The sequence below is a fragment of the Telopea speciosissima genome, chromosome 10, assembly GCF_018873765.1.
Source record: "Telopea speciosissima isolate NSW1024214 ecotype Mountain lineage chromosome 10, Tspe_v1, whole genome shotgun sequence".
Classification (NCBI taxonomy): Eukaryota; Viridiplantae; Streptophyta; class Magnoliopsida; order Proteales; family Proteaceae; genus Telopea; species Telopea speciosissima.
Window position 1 is genome coordinate 48,032,848 of NC_057925.1, and position 14,148 is coordinate 48,046,995.

The 14,148-nt window shown below is 39.1% G+C and overlaps 1 protein-coding gene across 2 annotated transcripts; it reads left to right on the forward strand.

The window, feature by feature from the left end:
- The first annotated feature begins 1,051 nt into the window (after positions 1–1,051).
- LOC122642183 (heat shock protein 90-6, mitochondrial) lies at positions 1,052–12,776 on the forward strand. Of its 2 annotated transcripts, none has more exons than XM_043835611.1 (20): positions 1,052–1,291; positions 2,955–3,149; positions 3,244–3,317; positions 7,763–7,888; positions 7,970–8,063; positions 8,155–8,238; positions 8,363–8,506; positions 8,608–8,721; positions 8,904–8,963; positions 9,069–9,146; positions 9,260–9,364; positions 9,752–9,892; positions 10,056–10,148; positions 10,286–10,363; positions 10,455–10,709; positions 10,818–10,920; positions 11,347–11,521; positions 11,606–11,711; positions 11,806–11,895; positions 12,371–12,776. In XM_043835611.1, the coding sequence occupies exons 1-20, from the start codon at positions 1,184–1,186 to the stop codon at positions 12,560–12,562; spliced, it is 2,415 nt and encodes an 804-aa protein (XP_043691546.1). In that variant the 5' UTR covers positions 1,052–1,183; the 3' UTR covers positions 12,563–12,776. The 2 variants fall into 2 exon arrangements, with proteins under 2 accessions (XP_043691546.1, XP_043691547.1); XM_043835612.1 differs by having other exon boundaries at positions 9,072–9,146.
- The last annotated feature ends 1,372 nt before the right edge of the window (positions 12,777–14,148 follow it).

Consider the following 14,148-nt stretch of genomic DNA (forward strand, 5'->3'; position numbering starts at 1 on the left):
GATTGGGTCATATACGAGTGGCCCCGGTGTCCATGTACATCACGTCTGTGTCCACGATGCCGCGCCTGGGTGAGAGGCCGTGCCTGGGTGCAGGCCGCGCCTGAGTAAGAGGCCGCACCTGGGTGAGGCCGCGCCTGGGTGCTGGCGGCCCCCGGGTAGGACCCCCGGTTGGTTCTCCTTGGTTCTGGAGCGGGTCGCTCTGTGACGCGTGGCAGCTGCTGATTAGTCCGACGAATCTTGGATGTATCAGGTTGGGATTTTAAAGAATTTGATGACACAAACAAACCTGTTGCCTAAAATTCTATGAACATCAGTGATGGTTCTTTCTTCTTGTTCAGAAAAAGAACCCCTTTTCATCTCTAGTCTTAGGTAGTTAATCCATCTGAGTCTGCAACTCTTTCCACACCTTGCAGCCTTGCAACCTCAAATCAATTAAACCCCTTAATTTATTAGAGCTAGCTGGAAGAAAATTATTAACTAACTAGATAACTAGAGATGATTGAGAGGAGAAGTTTATTTCTGTAGTTCTGAGTTCTGACCTGCGTGTTTTGGAACAGATTTTTTTAGGGTTAATAGCAAATGATTGAGAGAAACGAAAAAAAATCGGAGAGAGCAAGCATAGAGGGAGAATAGAAGAGAGAGAGAAATAGATGTATACCTGTACGATGGAGTTGTAGTTCACCAATGGGGATGGAGGCAACTTCACATTTGGATTTGCAGGTCAGTGATGGAGTTGCAGTTGCAGGTCAGCGATGGATTTGCAGGCCAGCGATAGAGGCAACTTCACATTTGGGGGAGAAAACGGTAAAAGGGTTTGGGTTATAATCTTACATCAGGGCAAAGATGGAATTTCCACTAAGTTTAAATAACATATTAGATGAGGGCAAAGTTGATATATAAAATGTATAAGTTAACACCATCCACTTACCGTCAGCTGAGGGGGTGTAGTTGTATAATTTGGAAACACAGGGGGTCGTGCTGTAATTTATACAAACCTCAAGGGGTGGCACTGTAATTTACCCTTTTTTTTTTTAAAAGGATCGTCGAACTCCAGAAACTTCCACAGTTGGACTCTCTCTCCATTCTAAAGCCCTACTAAAACCCTAACCAGCCGCTCCTTTGAAAGCACAACTGTTTCTGCTCAGCTACTGCAGGTGCATCGCGTATTGGCTGGTGAGCTAAAATGCACAGGCTAACAAGGCGTTCCGTCTCTTCCATTCTGCGTAGCGATGGCGCACGGCACAGGAATGTAGCCGCTCCGATTTCATGTTCGAATTCCTTACACGAGTCGGTAAATTCTCGAATTCCTAATCGGTGCTCATCGCCGTAGAATTCATGTTTGGATTGGATTTTACTTGAGCTACCTTTTTTTTTCCAGTTCACTTCTGTCCATAATGAATTTGCTAAATTTGAGTGCTGACGAACTTCACTGTTAATCAATACTTCCTCTCTAATATCCTAGTATTGGAATAAATCTTTTTCTTGTGACATTCCTCTAAAATAGTTTGACGTTTTCTTTTTGATAAGTTGGAAACATATTTCGGTTTTTGGATCTATATGATGTCCGTATGTTTCCTGTCTAACAGTTTCGAAGTTAAGACAGAATCAAAAAAATGTTTATTTTTTTCATTTCCCCAGTTTGTGGTTATGCAAGGACTATCTAGGTCTCATGATTGAGTAAAACAACTGTAGTTCTTATATATATATATATACTACATCGTAACAAATAAATTAAAAAAATGCAAGTGTTCCTCCCCCAATCCTCTTACATTACCGGGTTAATCTACCGGGACTCTTTACCATCGCGTGCTTCTTGTAGGGTAAAGTTTGCCTCAGGCTAGACCTTTCAAATCTTATTGGTTATAATGCACCTGGATGCTGTAACCCTGATAAATGAAGGCAGCTTCTTAAATAATGGCTTAATTTATAAGATTGCATGTATTTTTTTTAATGCTATTGTAGTATTTTAAGTGTTGTGTTCTATTTATCCTCTCCCCCCCCCCTCCTTCTTTGTGGTGTGCGTTAGGTATTTAATAACTTCAGGCATGTCCACTCTGGGCCTTAATTTTGTATCTGTGATTTTTTTTTTTTTTTTTTTTTTTTTTGGAGTTACATAAGAATTGTGAAATTTTTTGTGATCGGCAACCTGCGGACAAAATTGATGGGTGGGTCGTGCATCTGTTTTGCCACATGGAACCGTTTGATGTCTAGTAAATGGTCTGTCAAATTTCAGCCTCAAATTCGATCATTTTCCCTTCCATCTAATGGCATACCCTTCCTTTCATGTCCATGCAGCCCCTTGTAAGCCTGTGCACTGTCTTGGTATTCCTGGATTTTTCTATGTTTTTTTTTTTTGTGCCATGCGTCCGGCTTCAATCATGCTGATACTTGCCATGTGAGCAGGGACCTTAGTGTCTACCTGTCCATACAATTTCGGCCACAACTGATCTGCCATGTGACAGATCTAGGTGTCCATCATAACAGGAAAGCATAACTGAAGCAGCTTCTTTCACCATCTGCAGTACTCATTTGGTCATTTTATGGTTGGATAGATGGATTGACCTGTGTAGATCATATGTCAAATTTGAGAGTACCATACTACCATATAGCCACTATATGCAAGGTCTTCTTCCTTGTTCTTTCCCCCAAAACAATTGTTCTATGCATCTCATACCAAACAAGATGTAAGTTTTTAAAGCATTATAGAGTGAAATGTTCATAAATGAGATTGGTTTGAAAATAGATGCACAGTACAATGATGACAGGGTCAATGTACCCACTACATATGGGCCCATCGGACTCTGCCACATTGCCTAAGAGCTGCTTTAGCTGAAACTCTGTTCCCTTGAAATTGATGTCCTTGAGAAGCTAGTTTACCTTTATTCATATTTCTTGATGCTACAATTGAGAGTCAATTTTGTTTACTCCCTTACATTTTTCTTACTCTTCTACAGTCTAATGATGGTAATTCCAAGTTTTCCCAGTCCCCAAGGAAATGGTATTCTGCATTAACTTCAGGGAGACATTACATTACCAGTTCAAATAATTTTAATCTGAGCAATGGACTATTTCTGGGAATCCGAACTGAGTCAACAGCAACAGCTTCTGCATCAGATCCACCAGCTGAGAAATACGAATATCAAGCTGAGGTAATCATCATGGAGATGAAGTGTATCATCAGTTTTTGTTTTCCTTATTTTAGTTTTCTTGGCCTAAAATCTGTCAACTGCTTTTTGGTGATAGGTTAGCCGTCTGATGGACCTAATTGTACACAGCTTATATAGCAACAAAGAGGTTTTCCTTCGGGAGCTCATTAGGTTTGTTTCTCTCTCAGTGCACTCCTACTTCCCCTTGCTCTTTACATTTAAGAAGTATTGCCTGAGAAATGTTCCCCGAGAGGTATCTTTTTCTTCACGGTTGGAAGCAGGCTATTTTTCATGTGAAGATAAATAACTTGAAACATTACTGATTGCTGGGTAGAAATCCATACTAGTTGGTGAGCAATGATAGAATACAAGAATGACTATCAGGTTTAGTGCCCTCTAATTTTGATAAATAGACATCAAATGGTGAAAGGACAATACTCTGTTCTGTTGAGTTCATGACATGACATTGAAGAGCATTTAAACTGTTGAATGTTGTCTTGGTAACAATGACATGTGAAATGTCTGTCTGAACTTTACTAGGTGCCTGTTTTGTTGAAATTGAAGAGCATTTAAGTCATTACCTTGAAAAATTGACAGCTTTTTCTAAACAGATAAGGAGGATCCTCTGTGGGGATCATTCTTTCCTCACCATGCTGCATTGCATTGGGAATCAGGGCAGAAGTAGGTCTTTCTTAAGTATACTTCATTCAAAGTAAAGGAGTGGGGCCCATGGGGAGGAGTAGTTTGTTGCTTTAGTTAGCACTTACCTGTCATTATGTTGTATTCTTGAGATTTAGGCTATGCAATTTTCCAAATTGTAGTAGCATGGCTAGCTCTCCAGAATCCTGGCATATGTTATTTGCAACTAACTTTTGGTTTAAACTAAAGTTCTTATCTTGTTTAGTTTTAGGTGCTGTTCTCTAATGTTCTTATTGTTATCATTCAGTATGACTATGCATATGCAGACAAATACATATTTAGAACAGAGATTGGCGGTGACCACCTGCTGTGAGTGCTGTATACATGTGTGTATAAAATACTTCTATCTGTAAAATCTACAGCCTGTAGCATTATTATACAGAGTATGGATAACATCACAAAGTAAATTCTAAGGGTATGAAGCAATGTCATTTTTGTCAGTGAATAGGATGCCAAAAAGCATGCTGCTCTATCCACTTTCAGTAATGGAACCAGACTTTAGTTCAACAAATCTTCCTGTGTCTTACCTATGCCTCACGGGGGATGGATTACAATGCTGGCCTGGTTTCTTTAATAGGTATGTGCACTAGAATTTGTGGATGCCTCTGCATTCTGCACCTCTAGGAAGACTGCGGCAAAGCATTGCAGATAATTTCCATGTTGAGAAAAGTTGTTGATTCTTGATTCCTCAACATGAATGCCAGGCACAAGAGCTCTGAAGATAATGAGCTAAGTATCTTAGAAATGTAAAATCCAGGAGCAGAAATTCATCCGTACGGCATGGCTGTTCCTCTCCTTCCATTTTTGATGAACAGTAATAGAGGTGGATACCCCCTTGGTAATAGGACCATCCCCAGAAACTGCTGAGTTACCCCATTGGAGCTTGTTATGTTATTTTTCCCTAACATCACCAATAGATTATGTGAAACAATTAAGAGCACTATCCTAGGTTTTTAGCAGGGGCAGTGATTACATCTGCAGGTACGCAAGTCAGCTAGGTTGCTCACATGGTCAAATCTACTGGTGGGAAGAGTTATCTGAAAGATGTTTTGTATAAATAAACTGGGTGGGGTAAGTGTACTTGAATGCCTTTATTCTTTTCTGTTCATGGTATCGGTTGGGTGAGTCACCCATGACTCCCGAGTGCAACGACTATCTGGCTTTGATACCACTATGAGCATGGAGGTGCTTATAAAAAATAGTTGGCACATGGTTCAGCAACCATTTACTTGATCCTCTGTTGGATAGCTAGACTAGTAACTCCTTGACCGATGATTTAGCAAAGATTGGAGCTGCAAGGGAGCCTATGCTTATTTGGTCATATTCCATAATGTAGTTGATTCCCCCCCCCCCCTTCTTTGTGCTTTTGTCTTCTCTTTCTCGTATCAAGTAAATATTACTGTTAGAAATTTGTGGAAAAAAGGAAATAAAATTGACCCACTGCACATGCTCAAATTGGAAAGAAATCTGGACAAACTTTCTGCACTCCAAGATTTGTGAATGATGCTGTTGTCATTTTTTGCCAGACTCCATGCTTTGCCCGGCCAAAAGATGTTTCATGTTGCATTAACTGCAGTATCACTAACATAAATGAGTAATAAATCTATTGGTCCATGCTCTATCATCTATTTGGCATTCTTGCTTACCATTTCTACTTAGCATTAACCACTTCTAGGTAGTTTTGAAAGAATGAGTAGTAAATCAAACTGGGCAAAGCTTTCTCCCCATATTCTCCAACCATTTTTTTTTTTGGATAGAGTCCAATTGAAGATGAAGTAGAACAATTTCAAGTGGAAAGTATGGAGATCAACCTTGGAATAAAATGGTTTTAATTTAAGATAAGTTGAACAAAAACATAGTATATGGTGTGTAACTTAGTATCAACAGGATTGATAATGATGTGGTGAAAATTGATGATAGGGAGATACCACAAAGTAAATATTTTAGGTATTTGGACTCAGTCTTAAGTAAATAATGAGAAATAGAGGATGATGTTGCACAAAGAATTAAAATAGGATGGATGGAGTGGAGATGTGTGTCCGGAGTGTTCTGTGATTCTACAAAGTCTTTTAAAACTAAAAGAAAGATTTTATAGTACAGTCATACGACCGGCAATGATGTATGGAATTCAATGTTAGGAAGTAAAGAAACAACATATACATAAACTTAGTGTAGCTGAGATGGATGAGTGGTCAAACTAGAGAGGATAAAATAAGGAATGAACAAATTAGAGCTATTTTAGGAGTTGCTTCGATACATGATAAGTTGCGAGAAAGTTGTTTGAGGTGGCATGGACATGTGTAACGAGGCCTTTGGATGCTCCAGTAGTATTGAGGAGTGATTTCATTCAGGATTGAAGGGGCTAAATGAGCCAGGGGTAGGCCTAAAATGACTTGGGAGATGAGGAAAGACATGCATAACTTAGGCCTTGTAATAAGTATGGCTTTGAACAGTGCTGATTGGAGGTAAAGGATCCATGTGGCTAACCCCGTAAGGCTGAGTTGAGTTGAGTCCAATTGAAGATGAAGCAGTCTATATATCTATTTTTAACTTCCATTTCCAATTCCTCAGAACACGTCAGATGCAGAAGGGGTTTTTGTCTTCTTCATCAGGTTTTAAAATTTGGTATCCAAATCCAGATCATTCGCTGTATATGTTGATCCAGATCAATATGGTTTTGAAAATCTAGATGAAGAGTCTGTTGAAGGCAAAAGCACATCATTACCAGTGTTTGGTTGATCTGCTGTCCCATCAATAGTAATGTGGCTGATACTTGAAATCACGCTTCAGATGGACTACTAGCCACAGGTAGATTAATTTGAGGACCCAGAGTTTCTCCCACCCAACTAGTTCACAGAAAAATCTGTGGCTTTGGATAAACCTTGTATTCCTGATAAATATAGGATCCTTGTCCATTGGTGATATGAGTTGATTTTCTTGTAACCATATAATGCAATATTAAGACCTGAGAAATCCATAACCAGCTACGGCACCACCGAGTTCAACCAAATTGACATTGACGATTGTTTGGGAGATCTCTTGTATGTCAAGATCTGGTTTATCACTTCAGTTCTCCTCAGCATGCTTTGGGATTTTTAGCTAATTTTTATGTTTAATTCTTAATATTCCCTGTAGGCTGTAGCTTCATTTAATCATTTCCCCCTTTGTTTCCAAAAAAACTTCTCTCTTTGTAGTTTCTTCACTAGGATAACGTCTTCTTGGTTCCCTGTCTCCCAATCATGGTTCAAGGAATTGATTTCGGATCGGTATTGGTAAGGCCGATACTGATTCCTGACCGTTTCGATACTGATCCAGGGGTACTGACCAAGTGAAAAAAATGTAAATAAAACTGAATTTTATTGAAATTTAGGGGTATAACGTCCGATCAAGACTGATACAGATTGGTATTGTATCAGTATCGGCTGAAACCGATACCGATTACTAAAACCCTGCTCACAATTCCCAACAAGTGGGATGAATTTTTTTGTTTGTTGTGGTACTCGTGCAATTTAAATGACTCTTCCATGTTGATGTTAGGAACTCTTTGTAAGTGGAGAAAACCAGAATATAATTTAAAGGCATAGGAAGAGGAGAATCTTGTATCTGGTGCATGTCTACCATAACTCGGACTGGGTTTCTGTTCGTAGGTAGTTTGTTGGGCCATTGTTGAATAACACTGATCAGGATAGGGGTCCCTCTTTACTTTTCATTCCTTCTGTCCTTTAAATCTCCTTAGCAGTGATGTCCTATTTATTATCTTCAAGCCTTGCCTTCATAACTTCCTATTTATTATCTTCAAGCCTTGCCTTCATAACTGTTTGGTACAGGGGACAGGAATAGAAAAATGAGCAAATGATTGTTATATACATATATATTCATGATGTGCAAACATTTGCTGATTGTCATTTTACATACAGCAATGCAAGTGATGCTCTGGACAAGCTACGGTTTTTGAGTGTTACGGAGTCCGAGCTTTTAAAGGATGGCGTGGAGCTTGATATCCGTGTCCAGTCAGACAAAGACAATGGGATTATCACTATTACGTAAGTGTTGTAGTAACAGAGTTATAGCTGACAACATTATATTTCAATTATCTATATGCTGAGTATCCTTACAATATGCAGTGACTCTGGCATTGGTATGACACGGCCAGAACTTGTTGACTGTCTTGGAACAATTGCACAAAGTGGAACAGCGAAATTCTTTAAGGCATTAAAGGTTTGCTGTTCTTGCAACCATTATTGTCCTTTACAGTACTTACTAATGCAAAGCATTGTTATGTAATTAAATGAACTTGATTCATGGACAGGACAGCAAGGATTCTGGTGCTGACAACAATTTAATAGGGCAATTTGGTGTGGGATTTTATTCAGCTTTTCTGGTTGCTGATCGGGTATGTCTTGAACCTGTCTAGAAGTGTAATTTTCTAGTATGGCTCTCCATTTATTTTTGAGTCTATCGAATCTTACCATATTGTATGTACTCATCTGTTAATGATCTGCTTTTGCTATTGATAGGTGGTTGTTTCAACAAAGAGCCCAAGATCTGATAAGCAATATGTATGGGAAGCAGAGGCTAATGCTAGCTCCTATACTGTCCGAGAAGAGACGGACCCAGAAAAGCTCATTCCTAGAGGAACCCGCCTTACCTTATTTCTAAAGGTTAGTTAAGCAAAGTTCTTTCCTTAAAATGTTGCTAGATGATATAGCTTGATACACCATACTGATCTCAATGTTTCTCTTCCCCCCTTGCCTGTTTTCAGCATGATGAAAAAGGTTTTGCACACCCAGAAAGGATTCAAAAGCTTCTGAAGAACTATTCACAGTTTGTGTCATTCCCAATATACACTTGGCAAGAGAAGGGATTTACTAAAGAGGTTTGACTACTTGCTTAACCTTTCTCCAATAGACTGTTTTGTTTGAAATAGCCATGAATGGCTTAGTCAATTGATCCCTATATATTTTACAAATTTCTTCTTCCTTCTAAAATTTTATTTCTGTTCATGTCCCTAGTGATTTATATTTTAGTCTTCCTAATATTGGAAATGTCTTTGTACAGGTTGAGGTTGAAGAGGATCCAGCCGAAGCAAAGAAGGAGGGCGATGATGTTGAAGCTGAGGTACTTAATGTCTTTTCATGATCTTTCTAGCTGTGGTAGCCTGTTTGTTTCCTTTTCAATGTTGGGATTTTTTAACTAAGAATTCTTTGTTTGATTTTGTTGGGACAGAGGAAGAAGAAGACAAAGACGGTAGTAGAGAGATACTGGGACTGGGAACTCACCAATGAAACACAACCTATATGGGTAAAACTGCTATTTCTTTTTCTGTCTGTTTGAAATCTTCATTAAACATTGGAAATCTATTATAGTATTATTATTGCAAATAAACTCGGAGTTCTTTATTGCATGATCTGCAGCTTCGCAACCCTAAGGAAGTTACTACCGAAGAATACAACGAGTTTTACAAGAAGACATTCAATGAATACTTGGATCCTTTAGCATCTTCACACTTCACAACTGAGGTAAATATAAAACTATATGGTGAAGATCCTTTTTAGATGTTTCTGTAGATGCTAGATCTCTTTGAAAATTAGAGGAAATGGGCAACTGCTTAACTTTATGATTGGATATGAGTTGTGATTCTTTATTCTTCCCATTTAAATGTTTCCCGAAAACAACGTGGAGGTGTGAGAGCTCTAATTTATGTGAATATATTGGGTACCACATCATCCAAGTTCTGTGGTTTTTGGAAAAAATTGACATCCCTTGTCCTTTCTCCTTGGGTTTAAAAAAAGGGTTACAAAATGGACTCCTGTTAATTTTAATGGCATCTTAGCAGTGCGTAGCAGACCTCTATTGTTCTTCATTTGCTTTTTTTGTTTATAGCTAATGAATGCTGTCCTCTACAGGGTGAAGTAGAGTTCAGGTCCATACTTTATGTTCCGGCAATCACTCCCATGGGAAGGGAAGATTTTATTAATCCCAAGACCAAGAACATAAGACTCCATGTTAAAAGGGTTTTCATTTCAGATGACTTTGATGGGGAACTGGTAAGAAAAAATTTATTATTTTCTGTTTTAAGGAACAAAAGGCTAAATGATTCCTATTGGTTTGTTTGTTTATTTATTATTCCTCACCTTACTTTTACTAAATAAATTGTCTTAGACAACTTTTAAATTTTAGATCACTGATCTCTTGCCTTTGCTTCACTAGTTCCCGAGATACCTGAGCTTTGTGAAAGGTGTTGTGGACTCAAATGACCTTCCGCTCAATGTCTCACGTGAGATTCTTCAAGAAAGTCGTATTGTAAGTGGATTCACTCAAATCCTTTAGATTCCCTCCTGGAAAATGACCATTGTTTCATTGGAGGATTTGTTCTACTCTATTTCTTTTCATTTTTTTAATGGAATTGTCGTAACATTTCTTGTTTTTTATCATGTTAGGTACGGATCATGAGGAAGCGATTAGTTAGGAAAGCTTTTGATATGATCTTGGGCATAGCTATGAGCGAGAACAGAGAAGTAAGTCTTCTACTAATTTCTACTTGGAATTGGTTCTTTTCTGTTCTCTATTATATCTTTGTATTTATTGACTTTAATTGTTTTACTTTAGGACTATGAGAAGTTTTGGGATAACTTTGGAAAGAACCTAAAACTGGGATGCATTGAAGATCGTGAAAACCATAAGCGTCTTGCTCCGCTGCTTCGGTTCCCCTCTTCTCAGAGTGAGGAAGAAGTGATCAGCTTAGATGAGTATGTTGAGAACATGAAACCTGAGCAAAAGGGTATTTACTACATTGCATCGGACAGTTTGACCAGTGCAAAGAACACGCCATTCCTGGAGAAACTTCTAGAGAAGGATTATGAAGTACATCCTTATCTTTATTTGGATAGTTTATGACAAGAAGATATACATTTCAGTTCAGTTTTATGTAGTCTCAACTGTTTACAGAAGTTCTTTCTTACTCTGTTGTAGGTTCTATACTTAATTGATCCCATTGATGAGGTTGCAATCCAAAACTTGAAATCATACAAGGAGAAGGATTTTGTGGACATCAGCAAGGAAGACTTGGATTTGGGTTAGTACAAAAAGTACATTTTTTTCTTTTTTTTGAGGTACAATTCTGACATTTGTATGGCTGGAGGGGAAGAGGCTTCTTCATATACCATTCATTTTTTGGCCCTTGATGATAGTCAGGCCTACCATAATACTTGGACTAGAAATACTCATTTAGGTGGATGCCTCAAAAATAACCAACACACCAGCTTTTTGTGTTGTTAGGAAGAGTAGGATGTATGTAAACGGGAGCAATCCATCAGTTTTCTGTTGATTCATTTCTCAAAGTATTGTTTTATGATTCATTTCTCAAAGTATAGTTTTAGAAGTAGGATGTCCTGACTTCACTGTATACCACCTTCAAATACAGAATGAGGAATCTGATGGTCTCCTTTTCCTATAAATTCTACTCTTAACATCTTTTTTCCTTTGGGAAATGTTTTGGCAGGTGACAAAGATGAGGAAAAGGAGAAGGCAATGAAGCAGGAGTTTGGCCCAACTTGTGATTGGATAAAGAAACGTTTGGGAGACAAAGTTGCTAGTGTCCAAATTTCTAACCGTCTGAGCACCTCACCCTGTGTTCTTGTGTCTGGGAAGTTCGGTTGGTCAGCCAACATGGAGAGGTGACTGTCCCTGCTTAAAATCAGCAATCTGTTGCATGAATTATAGGATGTTTTCTGATCCAAGGAATCTGTTAAAATTTTCAGGCTGATGAAGGCACAGACAGTTGGAGACACATCTAGCTTGGATTATATGAGAGGAAGGAGGGTGTTTGAGATCAACCCAGACCACCCAATCATCAAGGACTTGAATGTAGGATGAGCCGACAAAGCTTTTGTTACTTTCCCTGTTTTGATGAGGCCATCTGTCCTGAATAATATTTTATAAATTTGTCTTTGTGATGCAGGCTGCAAGCAGGAATTGCCCAGATCAAGAAGATGCACTGAGAACTATTGATCTTCTGTATGATGCTGCTCTGGTTTCCAGTGGCTTTACTGTGAGTATTCTATTATCCCATATTTAGATTTTCATTGTGTTTTCAGGGTCTAGCCATAATTTTTTTCTTTTGAAGATCAGGGATGAAGCAGCCCAAAGCTGCTTCCTTTCCTCCCAATTGAATGTGTTTTTGGATATGTAGCTAACGCCTAAAACATCACCCCACTAAGGCACTAACTAGTCCACTCCCACCCGGATCTTTATCACCTCCAGTTGGCTGCCCGGCTCAGTTCCCCAGTTCCTCTAACAAAAGGGGGGCTGAAATGACCTCTCTACCCATGCCCAAACACTCTGCCCGGGTGGGGTCTACCATCCCCCTATTAGAGGAACTGGGGAACTAGGCCGGTCAGCAAACTGGAGGAGATAATTTTCCAGTCCCACCCCTACTTTTACTTTTATTGAATGTTTTGTTTATGTAGACTATGGCTCTCATTCTTTGATCCATTTTTTCCAACTTCACCCATGTCTTGGTGCAGCCGGAGAATCCAGCTCAGCTGGGTGGGAAGATATATGAGATGATGAGAATGGCAATCTCAGGCAAATGGGGAGCTCTTGCGGCTGAGGTTCATCAGACGGTTAGCCAGCCCGGAAATCCCGAAAGTACAGTAAACCTAGAGACTGTAGAAGCAGAGGTGGTGGAGCCTACGGAGGCTGGTGGACAGAAATGAGCCAGAACGTGATATGCCCCACTTTATTTTTTTTTCACATCTCTCCCCTTTTAGTATATTTGTGAAGTACAGAAAAGCCGCAGCAAGCCAGTAGAGTAGTTATATTTTTACTTAAAGCTCCCCTAGGTGTCGGTTGAGAGTTTGTAGTGGAACGATATCGGAAGAATGAAAAGCGAAATCTTTCTTATAATGAAAGACCCATTGTTCTATTTTTCTTTGGGGGTGCTGTTCTCTGTGCTGCAGCACAGGCTGCGCCCAGGCTCATGGGGATAGGCGCAATGACCACCCTGCCCCCCTAGTGGCAGACCCATGTGCCTGGGCGCAGCTTGCGCTGGCTGCGGCACAAAGAACGTTCTCCTTTTTTCTTTTTTTGAGTTCTTTTTCTACTTCTTGGTCGGCTTTCCAAAATATTCTGTAGACAACCATTTGACTCTTCAGCCTTGGTTGTTACCCCATCATTTGCTGTGACTCTTCTAAACGGTATCGTTCTGGGCTTTTTGTGTCTTCCTTGAGATGCTGAGTCAGCCGGATGTGTGATTCATGGGCGCACTACTGAGGAATTCGAGACAATTTCATGTGAATTTCATATGAAGAGTCTTATTATCGTATACCATGGCCATATTTGTAAAATAAATCCAAGTTCCTGTGATCTTCTATTCTTCTTACCATGACATCTTCTGTGCTCAACGATTCTTTAATCGCCTGTGCTATCTTTCATCTCTACCTGGAGTCTACCGATGATTAAAAAGAAAAAGAAACTAAGTACCTAACCTGACCTACTTTATCTCTACTCTAATGATCCTTGTAGATTCAAATACTTCACAAATCTTCTAGGAATGTTTTTCTCCCTCTGAGGATTATTCGGAGAATTCCAACAGAGTGCTTAATCTCTTTTCACTACAAGAAAAATGGTCATTTACCAAGGAAATATAGTGTCGTGAGTAGGGACCAAGTTGTAAGCTTGGGCAACTCATTCCTGACTGATCACTAGGCAGGGTGGATCCCTAGTATAACTAGTTTCAGTTATGGGAGGACTGTATCCCCATTCATGTATGGGCGTGCATCGGTGGTTTTATGAAAATGACATTGTGTAGAGTGTAGACTCCTACTTTGAGTCACTTTTGGATCAGTCCTTTTAACTTGGGAGAAGTTGAGTAATAGAGTTTGTGTGATCTAAGCCGTCAGTTACTAGTATATTAGCTTTTAAGTGAATGCATAGTTGCTTTTCAAGATCATATTTCTAAATTACTTGGAAATAGATTGAAACATGTTCTCAACAGATTCAAATCCCCTTATCTATCAACATTTGTAAAAGATAGACAGATTTATGATAATATCATTATTGCTAATGAAAATTTTTATTATCTCATAAAAAGAAAATTAGAAAGACGTACTTTGTTGCAATCAAAATTGACATGTCCAAGACCTATGATAAGCTGGAATGGGGTTTCATCTGTGTTATCTTTGAATTCCTTGGTTTTAATAACTACTAGTACGATATGATATGTACTCTCTTTGCATGCACTTTCTCCATTAAAAATCAAGGAAGTTGTTTTAATTTTTTCGATCCATCTCGGGGCATCCAC

What these genes read in the sequence shown, in the direction of transcription:
- LOC122642183 (XM_043835611.1), top strand. Translation starts at nt 1,184, where the DNA reads ATGCACAGGCTAACAAGGCGTTCCGTCTCTTCCATTCTGCGTAGCGAT. An exon ending in CTTTTCTGGTTGCTGATCGG is followed by an intron (nt 8,239 to 8,362) that starts GTATGTCTTGAA and finishes TGCTATTGATAG; the next exon opens with GTGGTTGTTTCAACAAAGAG. An exon ending in ATGAAACACAACCTATATGG is followed by an intron (nt 9,147 to 9,259) that starts GTAAAACTGCTA and finishes CATGATCTGCAG; the next exon opens with CTTCGCAACCCTAAGGAAGT.